Raw genomic sequence first — 27980 nt, 5'->3', positions numbered from 1 at the left:
GCACGCCTCTTCAGAGCTCGGGAAGGACATGATGCTTCCTGAGACTGGGGACGGGGAGGTTAGAGGAGAAACGGCAGCTCTGGGGGCGACTGGTAGAACCAGCCTCCATTCAAATGCCCTGTCCTTCATTGACTGGCTGTGTGACCTTGGAGAAATCATTTCCCACTCTGTGCCTCAGTTTCTTTGCCTGTCAAATGGGGACAGTAATAGTACCTGCCTCAAAGGGTGGAGGTGAGGATGAGAGGAGTCAATTGAGGCACCTGCTAGCACATGTGGGAACTGCTCACTAGACAATAGCTGTTCTTGCAGCCAGACCATCTGGGTTTGAATCCTGCCAGCAGCACTAACTACTGTGTGATTTGGGGCAAGTGCCTCGACCTCTCTGGACCTCTGTTTCCTCGTCTGGAAATGGACTTGGTCGAGGTCCCGGCTCCCAGGGGTAGTGGTTCACATCCAGTAATCAAGGTGTGTGAAACCGGCAGCCTGAGCCCTGGCGGGGCAGGTGCTGATGGTGTGAGGGCCTGAGCTCTCCAGCAGGCCCCTCTGGGAGTGGCAGGAGGGAGCCCCTCCTGGGGCTCTCTGAGCAGGCTGGGCCCTTCCCCCGCGCCCCCAGGGCCCCGCCCAGCTGTGACGAGGGTGCCCCTGCCTGTCTAGGGGGCAGGAAGGAAGTGAGGAGGGCAGCTGGCAGCTTCCCCTTTTCTGATCTGCTCCAGGCTCTAGGCTCTTCACCCTCAGTGCCTCAGAGGAGGGGACAGCAGCACCATGGCCCCCCACGCGGCCGCCATCCGCCAGACCTGCTGCTGCTTCAACGTGCGCATTGCCACCACTGCCCTGGCCGTCTACCATGTGGTGAGTGTGCAGGCAGGCCCGGGCTGCGTGCGTGCCTGCGTGCGTGTGTGGGTGGCCCCTGGTCTGCTGAGCCCCTGGGACCGAAGGACTGCTGCTTACCACCTCTCTGTGGGACCCTTGACAAATCCCTTTCCTGCTCCGGGCCTCAGTTTCCCCCTGTGTCACATAGGGGGAGGGGCTCTGCAGCGCCCCAGAGCAAGTATCGGGAGCGGAGTGCTCCTTCTGCGCTAACGGAGCGACGTTCTCGGGGAGGCTCAGTCTCTGCCCCTGTGAGATGGGACACAGCCGCAGACACGAGGTTGTCTGTGCAGACCAGCAGCAGACGAGGAAGTGCCGGGAGTGGGCGTCTCGGGAGATCGGCAGGGACTCTTGCCAGGAGTGAGGTCGGCCACAGACTCAGCCCCGATTCTCCCCTGGGCCTGGACGGGGCTGGGGCCTCCCGAGGGGGCGAGAAGTGGAACCTCTTCTTTGTGCTTCCAGAGGGGAGGCAGGAGCCCGGCCCTCTTGGCTCAGAGCTCAGTGCAAGCACCGCCTTCTCCCCGCCAGAGAAGACCTGGCGCTGCACTGGCGAGGAGGGCGACTTGCCCGGCCTGGCTCGGGACAACGGCCCCAGCAGTTTCTGTCTGGGAGCTGGTGGGCACGGCCCAGGAAGCCTGTGTCTCCCGCTAACTCACAGTGTGGCTCTGGGCAGGTCAGAGCCCCGGGCCCAAGCCTCCCCTGTCTGGGGAGCCTGAAGGTCAAGGTCCCCGTTCTGTCCTGTCTAGACTCACCCCCACTGCCCAACCCCTGGCCCAACCCCAGCTCCCCCAGACCCAGGCGACTTCCTCCTAGGGTGACTCAGGGCCTGTGGTTAACAGTTCTGTTGTGAGCCTGGAAAGGCTTCCTCAAAGCTAGCCGGTACCCACTCGCTGCAGTGGGCTGCTGCAAACGGCTCAGGCCTGGCTGCAGCTGCTTCCTGTGCAGGCAGGGTGGGCAGGGCTGCGGCAAGAGTGTAGCCTTTGGAGGGGTGGCGCCCGGCCCGGTGGTTAGCACACAGCCCCCGATCCAGACTGCTGCGTGCAAATCCTGGCTTCCCCGCTTCCTAGCTGTGCAGCTTTGGGCAACTTACTTAACCTCTCTGAGCCCTGTTTTCCTCATCTAAAAAACCAGGGATGAGAATAATAATGCCTCTCTGATTGGGTTTTCTCGAGGATAAGGGAGTTAAGATCCACAAAGCACGCAGGTCAGTGCCTTGTGGGGCAGGCGAGTGCTCTGCTACTAGTTGTGCGTCAGACACGGCACCTGCTGCCGGCACACTGGGGTCAAGCTGTCCGATGCCAGGACTCTGGTCCTGGGAGAAGCTCACAGGTTGTCCTGCCCGGATCCTGCCCATGCAAGAGCCGAGAGAGGCTAATAACCCCTTGGCTGTCCTTGCTCCCAGTCTTTAGGGCAGGCGTCCTCAAACTACAGCCCGCGGGCCTCATGTGGGTGTTTTGCCCGTCTGTTTTCTTACTTCAAAATAAGATATGTGCAGTGTGCACAGGAATTTGTTCATAGTTTTTTTAAGCTGTAGTCTGGCCCTCCAACGGTCTGAGCGTCAGTGAACTGGCCCCCTGTTTAAAAAGCCTGAGGACCCCTGCTTTAGGGCCCTCGAGCTCTGAGACCGTGCAAACGTCTTGGAAGGACGTACGCAGAGGCACCCCGGGCCCTTACCGCAGCTCTGCCACCGACTGGCTGTGTGGGCTTGGACAAGCCTCTCTCTGTACCTCAGTTTCCCCTTTATAAAGTCAGGGGTAAGGGGATGTGGATGGGCTCAGAGCTCTCAAACTCTGATGCCTCCAAGGCTCCAGACGGGTCCTGCGAGTGACTGCCTGGGGGCAGAGGGGCGGGCAGTGACCCGGTGCTGTGCAGGCTGCCTGGCCCGGAGGCTGCTCCGCAAACCTGGGCTGTGTGGCTCTTGAGCTGCTGCCGGCTCGCGCCTTCTGAGGGCCTCACCTGTAAGTGGTCACGTGATAACCAGCCCCTGCCCACAGAGCCGGAGAGCGTGCGGCCCCGAGTGATCAGGGAAGACTTCTCGTAGGTGGTGCCATTGGCCGGAGGTGCAGTTTGGCTGTGGGCAGTATGGAGGGAGAAGAGAGACAGATGAGTACAGAGGTGTGTTTGCGGCTTGTGCAGGGATACTACAGAGACCAACCTGGAGGTTGGGGACAGGAGGGTGAGAAGGGCTTGGAGTGACAAGCTAAGAATTTGGCCCTTCCCTATAGCACACCATTGATATCTTGGGCTGGATAATTCTTTGTCACGGGGACTGACCTGTGCACTGTGGACGTTTAGCAGCGTCCCTGGCCTCTGCCCACTGGATGCCAGTAGCACCCCCCGCGCCCTGCGAGTGGTGCTACCCAAAGCGCCTCTAGCTGGGGGCACGTTGCTCCCGGAGAGCCACTCCTATCATGGGAGTCACGGGCCACCACGGGGCGTTGTAGACCGGGAGAAGGTGTGAGAAGAGCAGGACAGCCTGGAAGCCGAACGCCCGGCCCAGGCAGCTGTCTCTGGGCTCGGTCCTCAGTTGATGCCTAGGGGTGGGGATTGTCTTCCTGCCCCCTCGGCGAGGGTCCTCTCTCCTTCCCAGAAAGGGCAGTGTCTGGGGGCTTTCCTGTCGCCCATCGGTCGGGTAGCAGGTGTGCCGGCAGGACCTCGAACATCTGGATGGAAAAAGAGAAGCTGTGGTCCAGATGTGCCAATAGCCCATGCTGGTTGTCATCTGGAGCCAGCCATGGGTGACGACTGTGTACATCGGGAGCTATTTGTGGACTTGGCCCCCCTGGGGAGGGTTAAATCGGGGCTCTTGCTGTCCTGAGACAGCATCACGCTTTATCAAATCACACTCCACCTTGGGGGCGTTATTTTGGGAGGACCCTTTCGTGCCCAGTTGGGGGAGCTGGGTCCTCAGCTTCTGGCTGGGGTGGGGGCTTCCTCTCTGTTTCGCTGGGTTTGTCTAGCGGACTCTCTGGTCACTCAAACCTGCGTGCACATAAGGACGCCAGAGAACTTTCTTCACTTTCTTGGGTCCTGGCTTGTCAACCTACAGTCAATGGCAGGCGGTGGGGACCCCCAGAAGACACTTTCTCCCAGAAATATCTCCCTCCTTGACCTCTACTCCCCAAGCTGCCTGGAATTCCACCACGAGAAACACATCCGGCAAAACCAGGCGGGGAGGAACGGGGGTGACACGCATAGCGGGTGTCTTCTGGGCTACAGGGCTGCAGAAGCTCTAGTCCCCCTACTTGTCTGCATTTTCCATGTTTGGCAGAATGAGCATGTCCTGAGCACAGTGTTAGGTTACAGGAAAATTGTGAACGTGGTTTAGAGACTCCTGTGTACCCGGTGCCTGGTCCCCTGTTGTCAGCACCTTGCGCTGGGATGGCACCTTTGCCACAGCCAGTGACTGAGCATGACACGCCGCCATTCACCAGCTTCGTCCGTGTGTCCTCAGCCGTCTCCTGCTCCCCCTTTTCTGCTCCAGGAAGCCGCCCGAGCTTCCTCAGGTTGCTTCCTCAGGTTGCTCTCCGCTGGGACAGTTTCTGAGATTTCCTTGGTTGCAGTGACCTTGACAGTTTTGAGGAGTGCTAGTCAGGCATTCTGTCGAATACCCCTCAGCTGGGACTGTGGGTGGCTTTCTCGTGATTAGACGGGGCTAACGTGCTTTTGGGAGGAAGACCGCAGAGGGGAAGGGCCACTCTCAGCACACCGGATCAGGGGACTGTACTGGCCACGTGACTTGTCACTGCTGCCAGGGACCTTGAGCACAGCTGGGGTGTCTGCCTTGGAAGGTTGCTGTCCCCGTCCCCACCGCCCCGCACTCTTTGGAAGGAAGCCACCATGCGAGGCCCAAAAGCGAGTGGGCAGCTGCTCCACCTCCGCGAGGACAGAGTAGTGACATAAACTGTTTGGAGCGCCTCACAGGTTTGTCTGTTCTCCCCATTTGTTATATAAATACGCGTTTATTTATTTCTATCAGCAGGGACTCAGGGGGCTTTATTGTGTGCTTTGGGCCACAGTCGCTGCTGCTTCACTTTGCTGCTCACGTGCACTGGGGGGAGTGAAGCAGCTCTGTTATTGAAAGAAGGGGTCTCTGTTGCCCTCACCTGAATGCAGACAAGCTCTCAGCTGCGACTTCAGTGCCTGGCCCCAGGCCAGGGCGAGGTCCAGGGGCTCCCGTCTGCCAAGGAGCAACGTGACAGTGACGAGGGATAACCCGGCTGGCTGTTATGGAGGCACAGAGGAGTGGCCTCACCCCTGCCTTGGGGCGGAGGTTGGGAGGCAGGAAAGGCTTCTTGGAGGAGGCCGAGTCCCAGGGTGAGCAGGACTCTGCCCGGGCACGTTGGGAGATCGGGCTGGGTGGCGGGAGCAGCATGAGGGGAGGCTTGGAGGTGGGGCGGACCCCGTGGGGCTTTGGAGATGCTAGGGGCTGGGGGCGCTGGGTGAGAGGGACAGCCATGGGGTGTGAACGGGCAGGAGGGCGGAGGGGTCCCCGGGTGTGAGACTGGCCCAAGTCCCTGCTTCTTTCAGGCTACGTAGCTAAAAGGATGGATCCCTGCTTGGCCCATCCACTCGCTCTGCAGATGAGGAAACAGGGGTCCAGCAGGGCCCCTGACTTGCTCCAGGCCTCCACTGCCCACACTCAGGGGCGGGGAAGGAGCCAGGGAGCGGACAGATGAGTTCCTCACCCGGCCCACGGCTGGGGATGTCTGTCCGGGAGGACTTCACTTCACCCAGCCTTTCACAACCCATTTCTTGTACATGGTCCAGCTCATGGGAAGCTTCCTTCTCCAGGAAGCCCTCCTGATTTGTCCTCTTCGGAACTCCTGGGGCTCCTTTCTCTGTTGCACTTTGGGGGCAGTGATTTGTGATTGAGAAGAACACAGGCCCATCTCCATGACCCGCTGGCAATGTGACCTCAAGCTGGCATGTGCCTTTGCTGTCTGGGCCTCAGTTTTCTCATCTGTTCAATGGAGCCAGTGGTCCGTGTAGAGGTGTTGAGCTTATGTGGCCCTGGGAGTGTTGGGGGCTGGCCTTCGAGTGCTGGGGTGGGATGAGGCAGCAGAACACAGGGCCCCCTCCCCTCTGGAAGGCTCATCTGTTAGGGCCTAAAAATAGTTCCCAACTGCCAGGGGGGAAAACCCCTGTTCGAATCTGTTAGAACTTGTCACCTTCATGCCTGATGCCCCCGGGGCTGGACACAGAGCCCCTGTTCGCTGCCACCGCAGCAGCCTGTGCCCTTCCTGGAGGGGTGGGGAGGCCAGCGGGGATAGGGTGGGAGTCGTGGCCCCGCTCAGGGTCTTGGCTGGGGCCCGTCAGAACTGAGTTGTTCTCTTCCTCTCTGGGGTGCGAGCCCCACCCTCTGGCTTGTAAACGGTGGGGGGCTGGGGCTTCTCCACCACCGCCTGACCCTGAGCCCCCAGGAAGTGAGGCTTTTATTTTGAGCCTGGAGCAGCAGCCTGGAACCAGGACTTCGAGCCGAGCTCGCTGCAACGCCTGCACTGGTCTCCCAGGGGACCCCAGCCTGCCTGCGGAGGGGGGCGCAGAACCCCGGTGAGACAGGAGGTGGGGCCCAGAGCTGCACAGCCTCGCCCTGCTCAGAGGCTGCCCAGGGCAAGGCGCCCCTCCTCCAGCCTCAGTTTCCTCCCCGGTCAAGTGGGGGACAAAAAACCCCATTTGTGAGCACCTGACAAGGGGCAGCTGCCACTAGGACTTCCATTTTACAGAAGAGGAAACTGAGGCTCAGGGAGGCTCAGCGACTTTGCAATGGTGGACAGAGGACAAGCGCCTGAGGCGGGGGAGCAGGGCTTCCTGGCAGTGATGGGGGGGTCAACTGTAAAGCCCTGAGTCTTGTTCTTGGAAACACAGCCCACGTGGAAAGACTCGATTTCAGTCTCAGCTGCAAAATGGGGGAAGAGCGGGGTGACAACAGAGCCTGTCTCAGCCCAAGACGAGGTTGACAGGAGATTGTGCACAGGCGGCCCTTGGTATCCACAGGGTCTGTGTCCTCGGATCACCGGGGAAATGCGTGGACGCAGGACCCGCAGGTGCGGAGGTCTGACTGTACCTAAGTGTTCAGAGGAGGACCTGGCGCCTGATTAATGCACAGTAATAATTAGTAATACAATTTATTGTTGTGGGTTTTTGCTCTGAAGATAAGCAGGGAAGTGATGGCTTGGGGAATGGCTGGGGCGTGCAGGGTGCTTCCCGGATATTCAGGAAGTGGAGCGTGTCGGGGCCCTGGTGGAGGTGGGAGGCCAGCTCTGAGCCCCCAGACGGCGGCCCATGAAGGCACAGTTGATGGGACACTCTCCGGCCGGGACGTCTCTGCTGTCTGGAGTCACTGGGCAGGAATGTCACCCTCAGCGCCCTGTTCCTTCAGGCAGAGCCCTGCTTCCCTGTCTTCTCTCCTGGGGGCAGGCCTGGAAGGGCAGCGGCTGGGCCTTGCTGGGGAGTGGGTGAGGAGGGGTGGGGGTAGGAGGTGGGGGGAGCTCTGAGGAGGCCCCGGGCTGGAGCCAGCTGCTGGTGCCCCAGTCCTCACACTTCCTGTGCTGCGGCGACGTCTCACCAAGCGATCTGAACCCCCTGTGCTTCCCGGGCCAGGGCAGGAGCTGTCCCTTCCCTGGAGTGCTCTCCCAGCTCCTCCGCCCCCAAGTCCCCACCCCTGTTCTCCCGGCCAACTGCTGCCTTGACTGGAGCCTACTGCGCGCTGGGCACGCGGGTGGCCCCACCCCGAGGCTCCCGGAGAGGAGCATCCTGCAGTTTCCCGAGTGTGTCTCGCCCGCGCTGGCCTTTGCTCATGCCGTTTGCTCCGCCTGTGGCACCCTTCCCGCCGCCCTGCGGCTGAAAGCGTTGAGACCCACTCCTCTGAGAAGCCTGCCTTGAGCCACCGTTGGACCCTGAGCTCCTGGAGCTTCCCGGAGCCCTGCGTGCTGGGTCCCTGTGTGTCCTGTCCCCCGTCCTGGACGTCCATCCAGGGCTTGGCTGGACCTGATTCATCTTTGCGATCCCGCCTGGCATCCAGTAGGTGCCAGCATCTCTATTTCACCTTGTTTTTGTGGACCTTTTATTGATTGGTGAATGACGGACCTATAGACGCGTGTGGGTGTCACGAGCAAACATCTCGATGGACTCGTGCCAAGTGAACACAGCCGTGCAGCCTCCACCAGACCCAGGAATCAGGCAGGACCAGCACCCAGAGGCCCTGGACCCTCCCTGTCGCTCCCTCCCCCACGGACTTCCCCCACGCGTGTGGGTCCTTGGGTACGCGTAGCTCTAGAACCACACAGAGGCGAATTCTGTAGCATGTGTTCTGTGGCGTGCGGCATCTCTCCCAACAGCAGGCTTGTGAGCTGTGCGCGTGTGGCTGTGGGCAGTGAGCTCAGTTTTTCCATTGCTGTAGAGCTCATCATCGTCGTACGACCCCGCCCCGTGTATTCGCCCGTTTTCCTGTGGGAGGGCGACTGGGCTGTTTCCACCTGGGGGCCATTACAGACAGAGCGGCCGCGGCCCTGGGCCCCTCGTCTGGGGTCCACGCAAGCGCCTCTGCGGCTCAGTCTTTCTCAGCCGCCAGCTCCGGCGGTGGACGTACGTTCCCTCGTTTAGTTCTCACAACCACGCTGCCGGGTGGTGGGTTCTTCTCTCCTGTAGAAGAGGAAACCAAGGCACAGAGAAGTAAAGTGGCCAGGCCAGGGTCACGCAGGGCTGGCTGTCTGCACTGGGCTCTCCCCAGGTCTGTGAGCACCAGAGCCCAGTGGAGGGGGGGAACAGCTCATCATGCAGAGCTGCAGAGGTGGGGGAGGGGATGGGGCACAGAGAGAAGAGAGAGGAGCCAGGCTCTGGGAGGTGGAGGTGGGGGGGCGCGGGGGCCTGGGTGTGTGGCCCTGGGGTGGGGGCACCCGGTGGTATCTGGGCTGGCTGGAGAGGTGGCTGGGGAGATAGTGCTCTGGGAGGCCTGGCCCCCGCCAGCGCCCCTGATAAGCTGTGGCTGGAAGCACGGGGTGGGGGAGGGGAGCTTCCTCTGGCACTGACGCATCTGAGTCCCTCTGCCATCCTCCTTGCAGACCACCCGGGGACCCCAGGGAAAACAGGGGGGCCGGTGAGGTTGAGGGGCTGAGCTTCAGGGATGGGGGTGGTAACAACAATAACAGTGGCCTGCTGGCTGTTTGTTAGGGGAAGCGACTTACGACTTATGGGACGGACAGGGAGGTGTCCATGCACCGTGTGGCGGAGAGTGGGGTGCTCACTGCCGGCTGCGTCCTTCCTGTGACTTTCACCCCGAAACTCGTGGAGCGTGGGTCTCTCCCTGCCTGCTTCTGGGATGGGGTCTGAGCCTCCAGGAGGGGGACAGAGTGGGGCCACTCCCCTGCAGAGGGATCTGGCCTCAAACCCCCAGAATCGGGGGATCTGGTGTCACCATCCTTTCAGGACGCCCCCACCGTCATCTCCCCCATCTGTCATCACCGTCAGCAGCGGCATCTCCACTGCAGGACCCTGGCAGTCAACCCCCGCCTCCCGGCGTGCCCGCTGGCGCCGCCTCCCTCGCCAGCACCCCTGCCGTGTCCGCTGTCGTCACCACCCCGTGGGCCTCACTGTCACCACCCGGCCAACTCCAGCAACGTCACGACAGCCACGCCCACTCAGCGTGGTCCCTGTTGCAGTCCCTCCTGAGCAGCGCCTCCTCCATGACAGTCCGCCTTGGCACCCTCGCCGCGGTGATCGCCGGCCGTATCAACATTGCCCCCACTGCCCCACCTTCCCCCACCTCCCCGTCCTACGACCCCGGCCCCTTCTCTTAGCTCAAGCTGGGGGTTGCTCCTCAGAGACACCAGGAAAGGAAAGGGAGGCAGGTCCAGCGGTCGCCCCTTCCTCAGACGAGGAGCCGAGGCCCAGAGAGGCTAGTGGCTTGCTCAGGGGCACAGAGCTCGGTGGGGCCCCGAATCAGACCACGGCTCCCCCAGCCCTAACTTCACGGCCTCAGCAGTGCAGCACTAAGAACGGGGCTGGGTGGGGGGAAGACGCTGCACGGAGGGACAGGTGAGCGAGCGGGTCTGCCTGTCCGGGCATCGTGGCAGGAGACAAGCCCTGTGCCTGTCGTGGCCGGCCGGGCTCTCAGAGCGCAGGGAGAGGACAGCGCTGTGTCCAGGCGGAAACCAGGGGCCCGAGGGGAAGGTCAGGGCTGGGGGCCTGGAAATCTAGACTCTCGGAGTTGCCGGGCCTCTCCCAGCGGACGCTGTAGGTCAGCCAGGTGATTCCCGGGAATTTCCAGCGGCTCTCAGTTAGGACTTGGGTGGGGCAGTGAGGCCTTCTGGGGGTAGGGGCAGGCCCTGGGGCGGCTGGGCCAGGAGACCCTGGGAAGCCTGGGTGTGACATCCTAATCCTATAGTGTGTAGCGGTTCCGCTCCCCTGACCCTCCAGCGTTCAGCCCTCCCCATGGCCCCGAGTGCAAATGGGGGTAACTCTCCTCATTGACCAGAGGGGGAAACTGAGGCCAGGGAGAAGCCAGGACCTGGCCAGGGCCACGCAGCAGTGAGGCCTCCGGTGCCCCAGCTGTTGTCTCCTGAGTGCTGGGCGTCTGGGGTGTGGCTGCTGGGGGCGGGGGGTGGATGGCTGGAGAGGTCAGGAGCCGAGTCCCTGGGCAGCCAGCCTAGCCCTGAGGGGAGCCCGGGCCCTGGGAGCAGAGGCAGCAGGGCTCACTGCCCAGCTGAGACACATGACACAGGACATGTGAGCTCTCCTCTTTCAGCCTCTGTCTCCTCAACTGTAAAATGGGGGGATGTTGCAGGGTTTGGGGACATTGCCATGCAAGCTTGTGTACAGGTCTGAGCACACAGCAGGTACCCGATAAATATGGGTTCCTCTCCATCCCGTGTCCTAGGGAGCCACTTGGGTTCTGGGAGCTGAGCCTATTCCCTTTCTCCTGGGTCAGGGCCCGGCATCTTCTGGTACCTTCTGTGGAAGCTTGGGGCCCCAACAGGGTCCAGTCAGGCTCTGAGGTTGCCTCACTCCATGACCTTGGGCTGGTCCCTGCCTTCTATGAGCCTCAGGGCTGTCGTCTGGCAAATGGGGACAAAGCAATGTCTCCTCTCCCTGCCAAAGGGTTGTTGAGAAGGAGAGATGGGGCAGGGTGAGCCTGGTTTTTAAGTGCAGGTGGTTTTTGCAAAAGTAGCAACACTCTGGTGCCTGTTGCTGCTCGGTGCTCCTGCTGGGGGAGGGGAGAGGAAATGGGGTGCCTCTGACCCCTCTGAGGGAGGCACCCACGTGGGTGTGGGAGAGGGGACAGGCCTCAGACAGGTCCAGGAGGCCGGGAGATGCTGGGCAGGTGGTGGAGGGACTTGGCTAGGTTTTGAATCCTGGACCTACAGATGACCAGCTGGGAGGCCATGGGCAAGGCACAGGACCTCTCTGAGCCTCACTTTCTTCATCTGGGAAATGGGGTGAAGGTATTAAAAATAGCCCTTTTGCCAGGTTGTGGGGAGGATCACCTGGCAAGGAGTTGGGCTGTGCCAGTGCCCCTGTCTTCCCCTTCCTGGGGTCCCCAGCTGTTTGGAAGGGGTGGCTGGAGGGGATGCTAATGGCAGGATTGTGCATGGGGCAGGGCAGTGAGAAATGCATAGGCCCAGAATCAGGGAGCTGGGGCTGGTGAGTCGTGGGTTAGCAGGGGTCTGCAAAGTGGGGTAATGTCCAAGGTGACCTCAGGATGACAATGTTAGAATTTCTAAATTTTTCGATTTTATCCTTTGCTAATTTCTGGACCTTTTTTGGGGAGTATGTTTTATGATGTTCGTGATAAACTAGGACACTAGCACATGCATAAAATCTAAATAAAGAAATATAGTGGAGTGTGTTCAAAGGGTTTTAGTGACATTGGTGCATGGTCAAAATATTTGAGCCCTCTGGGGTTCAGGCTGGTGGGGCTCTGAGGTATTTTGGAGCACAGGGAATGGGAAGGCACCAGGACAGCACTGGGAGACTTGGACTCTGGTTTCCATCTGTCCCCAACTTGCTGTGTGTTCTTGGGCAAGCCAACTAACATCTCTGAGCTTATAAAATAAGCAGAGGGAATTTACAAAACAAGTAGATGGAGGCCCCTTCTAGCAACTGGGAGTTTGGATTGCCTGGATCTGAGCTTTGTTCCAAATCTCATATCATCCTGGATTCTTGGGATTTTAAAAGCCTTCTCGTGCCATACCTGGTAGATGTTCACGTGCCCTTTCTAAGCCCAGCTGTGACTCATTGAGATCTGCCACAAAACCCCAGGGATGGAGAACTCACCACCTCACAGGACAGCCAGTTCTGTCTTGGACTGAGCTGTCATCTACCTCCGCTTTCTCTTTCCCTCTTTTGAGGCGGAGCCCTAAAGAGAGGAGCTGCGGCTCTGGCCTTCAGGGCTGAGGAAGCAGCTCTCCTGGGGCAGGGGTTTCCTGTGGCTGCAGGCAGCCCCACCGCACCTGCCTCCCCCCACCGCACCTGCCTCCCCCCACCGCACCTGCCTCCCCCCACCGCACCTGCCTCCCCGGGCTGCTCTCAGCCTTCCCGGTGAGACCGAGCCTTTTGGGTTCACTCTGCGCTAGGGAGAGGGCAGCTAGAGCAGCCTGCTCCAATGCTCCGTGGAAGCCCTCCCCAGACATAAGCGGATTCTGTTTGCTAAGCGCCCCCTGCCAGCCCCGAGCTCGGAGCTTTGCAAATACCGTGCAACTTAGTCCTCACTAAATTGAGTGGCTGCTACATGAAAACTCAGAGAGGTGCACTGACTTGTGCAAGGTCACCTCAAATCCATCTCCATCTGACTCCAGGGCCTAGCTCCGCACCAGTCTTCCGACTGTCTCCACCCCTAAACGTGATGTAACCTGGCGGGAGGGCAAGTTGAGACTTGTGTCTGAACTTAAAAAACCCACAGAGTCAGCAAGCGGGAAACAGATGGTGGGAGTCTGGTTGCCTGTCAGCTGAGCATGAGTTATCAGTGCAGGGCTGCCTAGAAAGCCAGTGTAAGCTTAGGCCATATTAATAGAGGTAGGGCACCCACTACAAGGGAGGGGACAGTCTTGTTCTCAGTGTGGACAGACGGTACCTGGGGAAGTGTGTGTTGGGGGAGGGGTGGAGGGCCTGCAGCAAGGACATGGACACGCAGGAGGCTGTGAGGTCCCATGGCTGGAGGCATTTAAGTAGAGGCTGTGGCACAGGATTCCCGCACTGGATGGTGGGAGAGCATGGACAAGGTGACTCCAAGTTCCTTTCGAACTGCAGTTTGGTGGCTGGACTTTAATTGTTGCTGGGGCCACCTCGACACTTAGGCCTGTCACATGCTCCTTCTCCATCATAATTAGCAAAGGTCCCCTGAAGGTGCCGGGTTCATTCATTCATTCATTCATTCATTCATTCATTCATTCAACAAATAGAAGAACTAGAGCAGTTGAACAAGAGAGACACAGGCTTTCCCTGCCTGGAGCCTGCAGTCCGGTGGGGCCAGTGGCGATAATAATATTAACAGCTTGCACAGACAGAGCGCTTACTATCTGCCAGGTACTTTAAGTAAATCACACCATCTGGCCCCACCACAGCCCTAGGAGGCAGATATCGTTATCCCCATTTTGAAGACGGGGAAATCGAGGGGCTGGGGGACGGGGTGGACAGGGAACTCCGGAATTCAGGGGTCAGATGCTCTCCTGGGCTCTCCCAGCCTGTGCTGACAGTTCTAAGAACCCGAAGCTCTGCGATGCCCAGAGCCCGTCGTTATAACTGGGGGTGCAGAGGAGGTGCCTCGGCTCTCACTCTTCCATAGCCTGACTGTCCACAGGAGCAGGTGCCACTCACTGAGAGCCGGGCGTGGCTCTGCGTGCTCTCCTGGGACAGTCCCGTTACCCCGCACAGTGGCCTCCAAGCGGAGCTACTAGTACCATCCCCATTTTGCAGACGGGGAAACCAAAGCACAGAGGAGTCAGTGTTGTGCCCAAGGTCCCTCGACTGCAGGAGGAGTACCCAGGCTTATGTGCCTGAGCTGGCTGTCCGTAAAGGCCACTCTCCTGCCCGGCGCACAGCCTCCTGCCCCGGCACCCCCACTGCTCTAGGACCCCCACCCCATGGCCCCCGGCTGCACACCATGGGTGGGAGGGGGCTGGGAACTGGGGGTGGAGCTTTGCAGGCCTGGTGACTGACACTCTGTTCTGTCCCCAGATCATGAGCGTCCTGTTGTTCATCGAGCACTCGGTGGAGGTGGCCCACGGCAAGACCTCTTGCAAGTTCTCCAAGATGGGCTACCTCAAGATGGGTAGGTCCAGGGGACGCCAATGGGGTTGTGGGGGGAGGAGGGGGAGGAGGGGGAGGGCCCTGGCCAGGGGTAGCTGGGCTGGGGTTTGCATCTGCCGCTTCCCTGCTGGTCGACCTCTGGCAAGTCTCTTCCTTGGAGCCTCAGATGTTTCATCTGCAAGTGGGAACATCCCACCTGGCCCTGCCCACGTCTCCAGGTGGTGAGAGCAGACGGTAGCGCTTTGCAGACTCAACTGGCTTGTAAAGGTGACAGTCCAGTGTTCTGCTTAAGCCTGTCACCCTGGAGTCAAATGAAAACCCCTCACCATGAGATCCAGCCACTGCTGACCTCTGTCCGCATCTCCCTGCTGTGTGGACTTCCCATCACACACCTTGCTTTGGCCACACTGCCCCACCACGCCCGTGCCTGTCCTGGGCCCTGCCTGGAACACCCTCCCCCACCGCTGGTGGCTGACTCCTCGGGGACGCCTTCCCTGGCCTCACCTGGCTACAGTAGAGCCCGATGGCGCCCTGTTAAGTCATCCGTGTTACCTGAAATGTGCGGTCCACTGTCTCTGTGTCCCCTCTAGACTGAGGGCTGCACGAGGGCAGGGCCTGGCTTGCTTGTCCATGCTCGTGTCCCCACCGCCGTGGTTCCCAAAGTGTGGTCCTGGGAGCCCGGCTGGGGGTCCCCGGGCACCTCTGGGCCCCTCACGGCTCCCCTTGCCTTTCAGCCGACCTGGTCTCCAGCTTCCTGCTCATCATCATGCTCTTCGTCATCAGCCTGAGCCTGCTGCTCGGCGTGGTCAAGGTGGGGCCGGGTCACCCTCCCTGCCACCCCCGCGGGTGGGCGGCGCGGGGAGGGAGGGAGCCCCATCTGCACGCAGACGCCTTCACGCTTACCTTGGGGAGAGAGAGCCTCGTTTCCCCCGGACTCCCTGGGCAGGCAGCCTCAGTTCCCTGTTAAAATGTGGCCATCACGGGGCCATGTGTGGGGGCGCTGATGGCTGGCACGTTGGCGAGGGCTGGCTGATGACCCGCAGCGTTTCAAACTGCAGAGGGAGGCAGGGAACCGTGGTAGGGAGAAGAGGAAGTGTTGTTTCAGGTGTGGGAGAGGGGAGAAGGCACGGGGTCTTGATCAGCAAGGAGGCCCCAGCCAGTCAGAGCGCAGGCACACCCAGCGCTGAGGGACCCCAGCGCCGAGGGACCCCAGTGCCGAGGGACACCGCCTGGGCAGCTCCTGTCTGGCCGGGGAAGGCAGACCCTCGGCGAGACAGAGACAGTCCAGTGCGACCACTGAGGGGCTCCTAGGCCTGAGGCCAAGCCGGGCGGGGGGGGGCGGTGTCGAGACAGGCTGTGGCCCAACCTCCTGCGCAAGGAAGCTGCCTGCCCTGGCCCCGAGAGCAGGAAGCCAGGGCCTCCCCACGAGCCCTGAGCAGGCCCCAGAAAGAGGGTCCTTCCTGTGCGGACAGCGTCCTGGCACTTACAGGGCCAGCAGGGTGGGACAGTGACTTGGTGCGGGTTTGGAATGTCCCCGCCCGCCTGAAGTGCCGCCCTCCACTCCCCTGGCTGGCACGCACGCCCTCGGAGCCCGCTGCAGTTTTCGTGTGCAGGCGCGTGTAGAAGCCCAGATGCTCCAGCGGGGAACCCGGAGCAGGTTCCCCGGACTCTGAGTCAGTCTGGGTGCTCCTCCCGGGTGACTTCAGACCACCACACGAGCCACCAAACCACAGCCTCTGTGCTTCTGCCCGATGGTGGGTGTGTGTGCGTGTGTCCTGGTCGCCACGGTCACCTGCTCTCCAGTGAAGGAGAGGGACTTCGGCCTCGGCCCCTAGAGCCTCTCACCATGACTTAGCCCGGCGAGCGGCAGCCGGGGGAAGGTCCCACTGTGCACGCAGGGCAGGCTCTGTCCCGCCGCCCGCCTCTGCTCACTCCTGATCACCTCCCCGGGTCTCGCCCGGTGTCCCCGCTCCAGGAAGCCCTCCCTGGTCCCCTGTGGCGTGGACACAAAGCCCTTCCTTGTTGGGTTCTTGGGAGCGAGTTGGGTCAGGTCCTGCTCTGGGAGCCCCTCTAGGTGGGGACGGTTCCCCTCCGACTCCTGCGACACCAAGGCTTTCTCACGCGGGGCCTGGGTCTTACCCTCTCCCTGTCCCCAGAGGGTCACTCAGAGGGGGCGTGGGGCTCCGCGTGGGGCGGCCTCCGCTAGGCCAGGAGCGGGTGGAAGGGGATGCATGGGGACACCGGCGGGGCGGGGCGGCGGGGCGGCGGGGTGCGAGGATGCCCTGGCAGTGCTGGGCCTGCCTTCCAGAACCGGGAGAAGTACCTGCTGCCCTTCCTGTCGCTGCAAATCATGGACTTCCTGCTGTGCCTGCTCACCCTGCTGGGCTCCTACATCGAGCTGCCCGCCTACCTCAAGCTGGCCTCCCGCAGCCGCCCTGTGAGTGCCGCCCTGTCCCTCCCTGGCCGGGGAGGCGGGAGGGGGCCAGACCCGGGCCTGCGCTCAGGCTGGTGGGGTGGGAGCCCCCTTCCTAGCTGCTGTCCCTGAGCAAGTCCTGGAGCTCCTCCACGTCGCCCAAGTGTTTCCTCTGTGACATGCATCTGCAGTCCTGTCTCGTCGGCACGTCTTAGGAGGATTAAGGGAGGAAAATGTATACAGAGCTCAGCGCCCAGCGGATGCCAGCCCCGCGGCATTGACACACGGAGAGGGCACGTTTCCTTTCAGTCCCCAGCCCCAGTCTGCTCCCGCCTTGGAGCCAAGTGGAAGAAAGGAAGAGAAAGATGGTTCCCGCCAGCGACAAGCACCCCATGGCTGAGGCTGCTGCCAATCAAGGATGCCGTCCCCCAAAAGTTGCTTTTCACATGTCCCCTGACTACTGTCCTTGAAGAGACCGAGGTGCCGTGCTGTGGAAGCGCCTTGGCCCCGGAGTCAGGAGACCCTGGTTCTAGTCCCAGCCCGGCCACCAGCCCTGGCTGGTGACACCCAGCACCTGCCCTCTCTGTGCACAGGGACCACAGAGGCACTGAGGTCTCTAGCCGAGAGGGACCTGCTGCGTGCCCCATGGGAACTGGGCCTTTCATTGCTGGTCTTTACCCTTCCTCCTCTCCTTTTCCTCCGAAGGGCCCCTCCAAGGTCCCACTGATGACCCTGCAGCTGGTGGACTTCTGCCTGAGCATCCTGACCCTCTGCAGCTCCTACATGGAAGTGCCCACCTATCTCAACTTCAAGGCCATGAACCACATGGTGAGTCCGGGGCCGGGGCCCACACCCCGGCATGGCCGTGGGCTGGGGGTGGGTGCACCAGCCTGGGCAGGGGGTCTGGAAGGCGGCAGTGGCCACGTCTGCTGCCCTTGGTTTGCCCACGTATCAGATGCGGCTGATGGTAGCACCTGCTTCCTAAGGCTGTCGTGGCCGCTGACCAAGGTCGCTGGTGTGCATGCTGAGCTCCCACGCGTGTGCGGAGTGGGCTTGCTATTCCTGGGCACGAGGTGCTGTTAGAGCCCCTTACGGCCAGCGGTGCTGACGTGGCCCCCTCCGTTGCAGAACTACCTCCCCAGCCAAGACAACGTGACGCATAGCCAGTTTGTCAAGATGATGATCATCTTTTCCATCGCCTTCATCACCGTCCTCATCCTGAAGGTGAGAGGCCCCCGCCCAGGGGCGGCGGAGGCCGTGCCGTGGCCTAGACCCACCCACCCCAGCCAGTTGGAAAGCAGGGATGTGTGTCCTTCGCCGCCCTGCCCTGCCGTTAGCGCCTTCCTCCAGCCTGCCCGGCCGGCTCCTCCACTTGACTCAGAACCCTCGGGACAGCCCGGCGGAGGGCGTGGGCCTTCGAGACCACCCTCGTCCCGGTGTCAGGGCCTGACGAGGGAGGCTGCTCTCTGCAGTCAGCTTCAGACTGACCTGGGTTTGGGTCCCAGCCACACGCTCGCCAGCCGTGTGGCTGATCTTCAGCAGGTCGCTTCTCTGCGGGCCTCGGGTCTCACCTGTGAAAGGGGGGTGATGAGTCTTGCTTTACCCACGTTACGGTGTCATGTGATTCAGGCAGCAAAATGTAGGTGGGATCTGCGGTCATATTAATGGAGGTTTGGTAATGAGAAGGAGGGAGGGGAGTGGCCTTCGTCTCTGGGGCGGTCAGGCCCAGAGGATAGGGTCCATCATCCGGTCCCAGGCCTGAGAGACGGTGGCACACTGGAGTGTGTTTGTGGTGGCACAGCCATCGGAGTGAACTTCCTGCCATTGTAGCAAGTCAGGGACACTGGCCGCCGCTGGGAGCTGCCCTGTGGAGCGAGCTGTGGCTCCTGCTGGCACCTGTCCCAGGCCCGGTGGGGCGGTGGGAAGGGGTCGGCAGGCACAGCCTGACCGGGGCCTCTCTCCAGGTCTACATGTTCAAGTGCGTGTGGAGATGCTACAGGTTCATAAAGCACATGAACTCGGTCGAGGACAAGAGCGACTCCAAGATGCTGGACAAGGTGAGCTTGACCTAGGCTCGGATCCCAGCTCTGCCCCTCACTCCCTGTGCCATGTGGGTCAAGTCCGCTCCCTCTCCGGGCCTCAGTTTCTCCACTTGTAAGATGAGGGCTGGAACAGAAGAACGGTGATCTCCCTTTCGGCTCTGATAGTCTAGATTCCATTCGTTCACTCGGTATTGACTGCCGCTCACTCACTGTTAATCTCATAGCCAGTCCTGGGGATATGAGGTTAGGGGAGTGTACAGTCCAGACAGAACCCAGACACAGACACACGGTTGTGATGCACAGGGACAGTGAGCACAGAGGAAGTACCTGGCCTCATCTGGGGGCCCAGGGAGGGCTTCCTGGAGGAGGTGACACTTGGCTTAATCTTGGAGAGTCAATGGATCTGAGATAGCTGGGAAGGGGGAGGAGGCTCTCTCTCCAGGCAGAGAGGGTGCACTTAGGAGCAACTGATCGGAGAAGTGATGGGAACAGTGCAACTTGTTTAAATTATTGGTGGTTCACTTTCTTCATCTGTAAAGTGGGACTGTATCAAGCAGGACAGTTTTGGTTGCCAGTGGCAGAAACCCAACTCAATCTGACTTAAATAACAAAAGGAATTTATTAACTCACAGAGCTTCAATGTCTGATGTAGGTCTGTCTCAGGTCTGGTTGAGTCCTGGCATCAGGATGTGATCTCATTCTGTTATCTCTTCACTCTGCTTTCCTCTGTGCCAGCTCTGTTTTCAGACAGCCCTTTCCTCCTGATGGCAAAAGGGCTGCCAAACCCCATGGACTGACATCACACCTTCTCAGTAACCCCAGCAGGAAAAGAAAGTCCCAGGATTATGTCTCATTGGACCAACTTGGGTCACATGCTTATTATCCCTAAACCAATGAGTATAGCCAGGGGGATGGAATTCTACTTTGGGTGGCCAAGCCCCATGACCTGTCTACCCCCTGGATCTGAGGGATGGGACCAGTTTTTCTGAAGGCACATGAACTGAGCACGTTTTCCCAAGGAGAATGGTGCACTGTTGTCAAAGCAAGGGGACCTTGAGGTGCTGAATGGGCAAAGGCAAGCATGTGCCCTACAGGAACAGATCCTGCACCTGTCTCAGGCAGGCGATGTCTAGCACGCAGCAAGTACCGAGACATGCTAGTCATTACCATCATCATCATTTCGCCAGACGTAGGGGTTTCGGTCCCTGGACCCCAGGTTGGAATCGCAGGTCTTCTTGCCGACACTCAGGCCTCATCTCTGTCTCTCTCAGGTGGTCCTGCCGTCCTACGAGGAAGCTCTCTCTCTGCCATCCAAGGCGCCAGAGGGGGGCCCACCGCCGCCCCCATACTCAGAGGTGTGACCTCGCCAGGCCCCAGCCCTGGTGCTGGGAGGGGCGGAGCTGCTTCGTAATCCGCTTCTTTGCTTCGGTGGCCTCTGTGGCCTGGGCGGACCCCTGGCTGACTTCAGGACAATCTGCTGTGTCTCCCTTGCTGGCCGGCTCCCCTGCAGGGCCCGTGAGGTGCTCGCAACTGGGCCAGCCCTCTGGGGCTGAACCACTTCTCGGGGCTCTCAAAACTCAGTCCACAAATGCTTGGACTACTTCGATCAGCTCCAACACTCGTTTAGATGATTGGTCATTCTAAATTTGGTGAGTTTCTTAAACAACTATCAACTCGATCAATTCCACCAAGAAACTGACAAGCCAAAAACTCACTTGTCAGTTCAGTAAAGTAATTTGGTCCATTGCACTGGTTTGTAACAGCTCACACAGCGATTTCGTTATCATCAAAGAGCCAGCTCCTAAATATACATACACACACACACACACACACACACACACACACACACACACACACACATTTATAATCAATCTCTTCAAATAGCTTGCTTAAGCAATTATCAATTCGCCAACCATAAGTCATTTAGAATAGTAACACATAGAATAGTGATACAATTCAATTAAACAATCAAGTTAGCTCCCAAATAATTTAATTCAAATTAACCCCACAACTGGCTGCCCACTCTGGTCAATTTGGCTCCTCTGTGTGGCTGTGTAATTATTAACGCAAACGAACATTCAGTTAAACGGTTGTCGAACTGTCATTCAACAATCAGCTGCAGGAAGTGACAGGAGTTTCTGTCACAGAACAGTCCCTTCACACACACGACCGTCTGGCTGCGGATTGCCACCGCCCGCAGTCAAGTGCTTGCCGATCCAGTCCCTCTGTGGTCACATAGCCGTGGGCGCTGTGAGGTCACCTCCGTCCCCGTCACCTTACTAACCAGTTGTCAGTCCATGCCGCAGGCCAGGCCACCGATTGCCGTCAAGTCAGTCATAGGGGAGTCAGCTCTGCACAGAGCTTGTGACCAAGCAGAAGTTCACCCCTGCAGTCAGGCACGCCCGTCTGCTGGACTAAACCCAGAGGTCACAAAACAGGCAACAGGCAACCCCCTGTGGGCGCAGACCCCGCGACGGGCCGTGGTGGTGGTGGCGGTCACAAGGGTTTGGCCCCAGCAGCCCCTACTGCCTGCTTCCCTGTGGCCGGGCTCCCGAGGGAGCTGACCCAGAAGCGGGGACAGGGCTGTGGAGGCCGGCGTCTGGGGTCCGTGGGGGGCACAGAGGGAGAGGCTGTGCAGGAGACTCTGCACTGACACCCCTTTGTGCATTGCTTTGTGTTTCAATAAAGCAGCAACAAGCTTCTCTCTGGCGGTTGTGTTTCCTGAGATGCGGCGTGGGAGGAGGGCCAGGGCCCGGCCTCTGCACCCACCGCCCCCAGCACGCAGGCTTGCACACACACACCTGCTGGTTCTGTCCAGAAGCTCCCGTGGGCCGGGCCCAGCTCGTGAGTGTGACTCAGATCGTGAGTCACAGTCCATGATTAAGTGCCCTGATGCCTCGTAAGTCAGGTGTGAGCTACACCCACTCGGAGAGTCCCCACTGACAGCCGGGTCCTGCCCTGGGCACTAGGGATGACCTCATGGGTCCCACATGCCTCCAGTTACTTGCAGTCCTGGGGAGGGGACAGATCCATAAACAGTTATAATGGCCCATGGCCAACATCACAATGGGGAAAGTCCAGGGACCTCAGACTGGGCCTGGGGCCAGAGAAGGCTTCTTGAGGGAGGTGTCACCAAGCTGAGTCTGAAGTAGGAGGCAGCAGTAAGCAAAGTGGTGGGAAGGAGGTTCTAGGCCTAAGGGGCAGGATGTGCAAGGGCTCCAGGGCGGTCGGGGAGGAGCTGCGAGAAGTGGCTCCCCGTGGCTGCAGGTGGTGGGTGGGGCAGAGGAAGCTGGTCAGATGTGCTCACCCTGGCTAACCTCAGTGAGCAAGGCCATTTGTGGAAGGAGATGGCTGCAAGTAACAGAAACCTTAGTGAACCAAGTTTATCATAAAATAAAAGGTGGTCGTGATATTTCTTGGCTCTCATATAAATAAAAAATCTAGGGATTTTTGGCTTCAGGTATGGCTGGATCCAGGACTCAAATTCTTTAATAACTCTCTTTCTCTTTCTCCATGGCTTACTCCCCCCCCCCCCCCAGGTTGCTGAGCCGCTGACGCTTGCCTGAGTAAAGTCAATGGAGCGAGCCGGGGCAGTTTGGGTTGGGATCTGCCACCAATTCCAAAAAAGACCTCGTAGAGCCTTGAAGGCCATGCCAATGAGCGTGGACTAATCCTGGGACAGGTGTCTTTGGAGAGTTTGGGGAAAGGGAGTTACAGGGTCAGGTCTGGGTTTTAGGAGGGGAGAGACCAAATCCAGAGACCTGTAAGAAGGCTGGTGAAGTCGTCACCAGGGAAGCAGGGAGAGAGATGGGTTTGAGCGGTGCTGCCGGCTTTTCTTGGGGATGGCAGATTTCTCCACGGATTTTATCTGCTCTTTGTTAGACCCCCAAGCAATTGATAAAGGGTGACTCTAAAAGAAAGGGAAAGCGAGCTCCCATTCACAGGAGGGAATTGTGGCCCAGAGACATCAAGTTAGTTTCCTGAGGCCACACAGCACTCAGAGGTTAGACCAAACACCGTTGTTTCCCTACTCCAAGTGGAGGCTGTTGAGAGGGGCTGGGGCCCCAGTCCACGGGAGCTGTTGCTCCCCACGAAGACCCATGAGAAGAGGCCCCCTGAGAAGTCCCACCGAGTGTGGACTGGGGACCGAGGTCATGGGAGTGGGGGGATCGGCCTTGTCCCCAGCCTTGCATCCTACCAAGAGGGGACCAAAGGAGCATGGCTGTGTGTCCTAAGGGCCAGAAGACCCTGAACTTGCTGATGAGACTACCCTGCCCGTCCCCCTTGCCCCGCCCCCGCCCGGGCGGAGGAACGCGCAGGGATGTATGGGGGGATTGTGCCCGCGGCCAGGCAGCTGGGAGGGCCCGCCTGAAGAACAGGAAATAGCTGGGTTTGGGGACGTCCGAGTGGCCGGCCAAGCCAAGCGAGCCCTCATCGCCCGGCCAGCCCTCGCCGAGGCCCTATCAATGCCGCGTTTGAGGCTCATACAGGGGCCCTTTGACAGGCGGGGGCAGTCTGGACGCGCTGAGAAGGACTGTTTGAGCTCCGTGCCCGGAAAGGCGCCGCCCCAGGGAGGAGGCCTGCTCCAGGCCGGGCGGTGAGGGCGGCCGACTGTCCTGGGGGGAAAGGGGAGTCGGTGAAATTAAACCCGGCTTGCCGAGCGGGGAAAACTCAGGTTTCTCGGGGGCTGCGATGGCAGTGTAGGGTCGCAGTAACTGAGATGGCCCTTCAGAATGAGGGCTCCGTGACTCTCCCAACAGCCTCACGCGGCAGGTGCGGCCACCGTCACTCCTGAGGTTGAGGGAGGGGAGGCGTCTGCCCAGAGTCATGCCTCGGTCAAGCGCGGAGCTGGGCTTGGGCTCCTGTCAGCCTGGCTGGACCCCAGCCTGTCCCTCTGGTCCTTTCTGGTCCTTTCCTGTCCTCTGGTCCTTTCATTCTTCCTCTGAGGACCCTCCAGCTCACAAGGTCCTTATTTCACTCCCGTTCCAGGCTCCAGGCCCTCAGGAAGGCCCTGGCGTATGGGGAGGCCTCAGGGGCAGCAGGAAGCTTCGGGTGTTGCAGCTGCTGGAGCTGGTCTCAGAGCGGGAGGATCTTGGACCAGAGGGGACCTCGGGGTCTGCTGGTCCCACCCCTTCTAGGCACGGCCTCCCACCTGGGCTCGCACCCCCACTGCTGGGGAGCTCCTTCCTGTCACGCCCAGCCCCTCCCTCCACTCTGGGGTTGTTGCATCAACTAGCAAGTACATCCCGCTACCATCTTTCAAAACAGGGTCTTGCTTTTTGGTCTTAACTCCTGGCTTTGAGGTCTCCAAAGGGCACATGTACTCCTTGTCCCCACGGTGGCCTCTCAAGGATGTGAAAGTGGCCATCCCAAGCCCCCAGCCTGCTCCTGCACAGAGCATCTCACCGTGGTACCCACCCCCACCCTGCACTCCCCGAGTACACACGTGCACACACACACACACGCACACACATGCACACACATGCACACATATGCACACATGCACCCACATGCACACATATGCACACACATGCACACACACATGCACACACACGCACACACATGCACACATATGCACACACACAAAGTTCTTTGGCTTTTAGTTATGTAACATGGATTTTGGATCCCTGACAGGATCTTCATTCATCCACTTGTTCCAGAACATTCCCAGAGGCCTACTCTGTGCCTGGTCCTGGAGCCGGGCAGGCGGGGACCACGGAGACAAGCCAGGCTCTGCCTGTCCTTGCGCTCGCGGCTATGGCGGGGGAGATGGGGCAAGGGCAACGCGGAATGATCAGTGCTGAGACGGGGGATCTAGTGGGGACAGCTGCCTCCAGGCTGCTAGGTCAGGGCAGACGTCCTGGAGGAGGTGATTCCTGAGCTGAAGTATGAGTTTGCCAGGTGAAGGGGAGGGGAGGGGATTCCAGGTGGGAGGGTGTCCTCTGCAGAGGTGGAAGGCTGGGAGAGCTGGGGGTGGAATACGGTGGGGGCTAGGGAGGCTGCCTGGAGCTGGACTATTGGGGTTTGAATCCAAGTTCCGCTAATTAGAGGCCACATGATCTGAACCTCAGTTTCCTCATCTATAAAATGGGCTAAACAAAATCCTCCATGTCATAAGATTGTTGAGAAGCAAATGAGTTAAGCATCTGTGATGCTAAGAACATTGAGTGTGTTCAGCCAGGAGTGTGTTTGGCTATAAGAAACAGAAAACTCAACCTTGGTGGCTTAGGCAATTAGGGGTATGGTATATTTTTCATATAACAAGAAATACAGATATAAGCAGTTGCTGGCATTATTTCAGCAGCTAAAAAGTTAGGGCTGAAGTCTCTTAATTTCTCTTCAGCTTTCCCTCTTGCTCATAAGACAGCTGCTGCTACTCCTGCCAACACGTCAGTCTTCAAGGCCTTCCTAGAAACAGTCAGAAATTGCCTTATATCTCATTGGTCAGGACTAGTCACATGGTACCCCTAGGTATAAGGGAGCCTTGGAAAAGTGAGTACTTTGCAAGGGAATTTGAACAACCCACCCAATAATGCCTTCCGCAAACCAGCACGTGGCAAAGGCAGCTGGTATCCGGCCCATGGGGCTGGGGCTGGGGGTGCATTTGGGGAGGAGGGAAGAGGCGAGCCTGAGAGTAGATCCCCTGGGGTCTCAGTGGCCCTGCTGGGGAGTTTGGACGTGGCCCTGGCAGCTGTGGGGAACTGAGGACCTGAGCTGGGGGATGGCATGGATTTGGAACCCGGGTGAGCTCTTCGAAGACAGGGCGTGAGAACTAATCGCCGCTGTGTCCCCGGCGCGGAGGACAGACCCGCCCAACACTCGCACGTGGGTAGTGAGCAGGCGACTGCTCACGGGCGCCCCAGGGCGGCCCTGGGGTGGAGGACTGGGATGCACTGGGGCACACTGGGGTGCAGGGGCCTGCACAGAGGGCCGATGGCAGAAGTGGCCCCCGTGACACATGGCGGGGGCTTGAACTCGGGCGGTGGCTGCGGGCTGGGGAGATTCACACGTACCCGGGAAGCGGGACCCGTGGGGCGTGGACACAGAAGTGAGAAGAGGCGGCCCAAGCTGGTGCCCGGGTGTGGACGGCGTTTGGGAGGGCGGTGCCAGCTCTGAGCCGAGGACACAGGACGAGGAGGAGACAGGATGAGTGGGTGCTGGATTCACGCGACCTTGGGGGCTGTGTACGGGGGTGCTCGGGGGGCAGCTGTGTCTCTGGGTCAGGCGTTCAGGACAGCGAGGATGGGGGGAGGCGGACGTGAGTGTCTCCTGTGGACATGTGGGGGGGACGCCAGGGGGTGTCACCCAGGTTCACGGAGGTGTTGGCCCATCAGTGGGACAGATGCTGAGCTGTGGCTCCCAGGTGGGCCCTCAGATGGGCGCGTGCTCCCGCCCGCCCGTCCAGCCAGGGCTGCCAGCTTGCCTCGCCACTCGTGGGCCAGCGACCAACAGGGCACGTGCGAGGAGTCAGGAGCCACACGTGACACCCCAGACCACAGAGGCCGTGGCCCAGATGGGGCGTGGACAGGATGAGGGACTCAGCTACCCGAAGCCCCTGGAGGTGGGGTGCGAATGCCCGGCGTGCAGGCGGGAGACCCGGCCCTGCTGTGGGCGAGCCGCCTCCTCGGAGCCCGACTCCGGGGGACCAGCGAGTCGTGTCCAGCCAGGCTCCCTGGCGATGTCTCTAATTGCCATGATATTAAGTGTCAAGAAAAGCAGCCCCCGGGCTAAAGAAGGCCAGAGAGGGCCCGCCCCGCCCTGGGCCGGCCTGGTCTCTGGGCGGCAGCGAGCCTCTGCCGTGGGGTCTCTGCGGCCGCCCTGCCCGCTGCCCGCCCACCGGCTCTCCGGGAACCGGTGCTCGCGGCCCCGACTCTCTCCTGGGCCTCCTGGAGGAAGCTCCCAAGTTGGCCACCGAGAACATTCTGACAGGCAGGGCCACGGCAGAGCGCCGCCAGCACCAGGGAGCCGCAGTTCTAAATAAATAGAGCCCACCTGGGAGACAGGTGCGCTGCCGTCTCAGTGTCCAGAGGGGTGAACAGGACACTCACTCGCGCTTCCTCCGCCCCGAGTGCTGGGGGACATTCCATGCAGGGAACAGCTGGGCGAAGGCTGGAGACGCGCTGGCATTCGGGGCACCTGCAGTCTGGGAGCGCCATGGTCTCTCCTCTGTAACTCACGACCCGAAGACCACAGACACATCCGGCCATGACCTTGGCGGGGCCCGGTTGCTGAGCTCGTGTACGTTGGGGGTGTGTGTGGGTGGCTGGATTCCTGTCGGAAGGTTTATGGGGAAAGCTGAGGTCACCTACAGCCCTCAGGCGGGACGGGGGCAAGAACAAGGGACGCGGTGGGAAAGCCACTGTGCGCCTGCTCAGCTCCTCTACTGCAGGACGGCGCAGGCATCCCGGGGGGATGTGGGCAGGAAGGATTCAAACGGTGCCGGGGCCGGACATTCTCATGAAGGCCGCAGGTGGGGCCTGCGCGGCCATGTCACCTGCAGGGCCAGGCCCCGCTCGCAGGCTGCCAAGGCCACAGGTGCCCCCCCAACCGCAGCGCTGTAAGGGGGGGCAGCCGCCAGCAGGAGGCTGTCTTGGGGCTGTCTCGCTGGTATTTTCATGAGCACTGGGCCTTCCCGTAGCGACCACACTGAACCGACTTTCCCCTCGCTCCTTCTATACCCTAATGTACCCCTGGGGTAGGCAGCATTGCAAGACGGCCCCAGTGACCTATCTATGACTCTGCGAAATCCTGTCCCCTGGGGTGTGGGTGGAGCCTACGAATCCAAAGCACCCCTGTGATGAGATTGTATGATGAGGCACAGCTGGCCTTAAGCAAGGGAGCTGCTCTCAGGTGAGCCTGATTGAATCAGGTGACCCCTTAAAAGCACCTGTGGTCGCCTTGCGAGGAGACAGTTGAAGCAGGAGAAGGCGGGAGGGCCGCCCAGAGGGGACTTGCAGGAGCCCCCGGATAACGACCAGCCAGAGAACAGGGGCCAGGGGCTTGGTCCTACAGCCACAAGGAGCTGAACCCCGCCAACACCACGTGAGCTTGAAAGAGGATCCTGAGCTCCAGAAAGACGCTCAGCCCAGCTCAGCTTTGGGAGACACCGAGCAGAGGACCCAGTTTGATTGTGCCTGGACTTCGGGCCTACAGAGACCACGAGGCAGTGCATTTGTGCTGTTTTAAGCCACTAAGTTTGTGGTAATTTGCTACACAGCAATAGAAAATGGATATGCCACCCCTTCCCAGTTTGGAAGTTTTGTTTTTCTCTCCTTAAACTTCTAGGTGGCAGCAGCCACAATCCTGAACGTCTGAAGTCTTGGTCAGTGTAGAGCATGAGTTTGGAACCTGAAGGGTGGAACAGGAGAGCTAGCCACTGTTTGCACGTCTCCGCGTGCTCTTAGGTCTCCGGA

General features: G+C 60.0%; 1 protein-coding gene and 1 long non-coding RNA gene across 2 annotated transcripts; both read left to right on the top strand.

Moving 5' to 3' along the window:
* The first annotated feature begins 668 nt into the window (after positions 1–668).
* Positions 669–21269, top strand: LAPTM5 (lysosomal protein transmembrane 5). Its single transcript, XM_012757329.2, has 8 exons — positions 669–849; positions 14041–14134; positions 14847–14923; positions 16421–16549; positions 17231–17353; positions 17654–17749; positions 18490–18582; positions 19839–21269. The coding sequence occupies exons 1-8, from the start codon at positions 763–765 to the stop codon at positions 19926–19928; spliced, it is 789 nt and encodes a 262-aa protein (XP_012612783.1). The 5' UTR covers positions 669–762; the 3' UTR covers positions 19929–21269.
* On the top strand, positions 4468–6091 carry LOC142862661 (uncharacterized). The gene is made up of 3 exons (XR_012913763.1): positions 4468–4791; positions 4984–5184; positions 5398–6091. It is a non-coding gene; the product is annotated as an uncharacterized LOC142862661 (long non-coding RNA).
* Positions 21270–27980: the final 6711 nt, after the last annotated feature.

The sequence above is a fragment of the Microcebus murinus genome, chromosome 2, assembly GCF_040939455.1.
Source record: "Microcebus murinus isolate Inina chromosome 2, M.murinus_Inina_mat1.0, whole genome shotgun sequence".
NCBI classification, from domain to species: Eukaryota; Metazoa; Chordata; class Mammalia; order Primates; family Cheirogaleidae; genus Microcebus; species Microcebus murinus.
The sequence above is the reverse complement of the archived record's forward strand: the minus strand, read 5'-3'. Positions and strand labels throughout refer to the sequence as shown.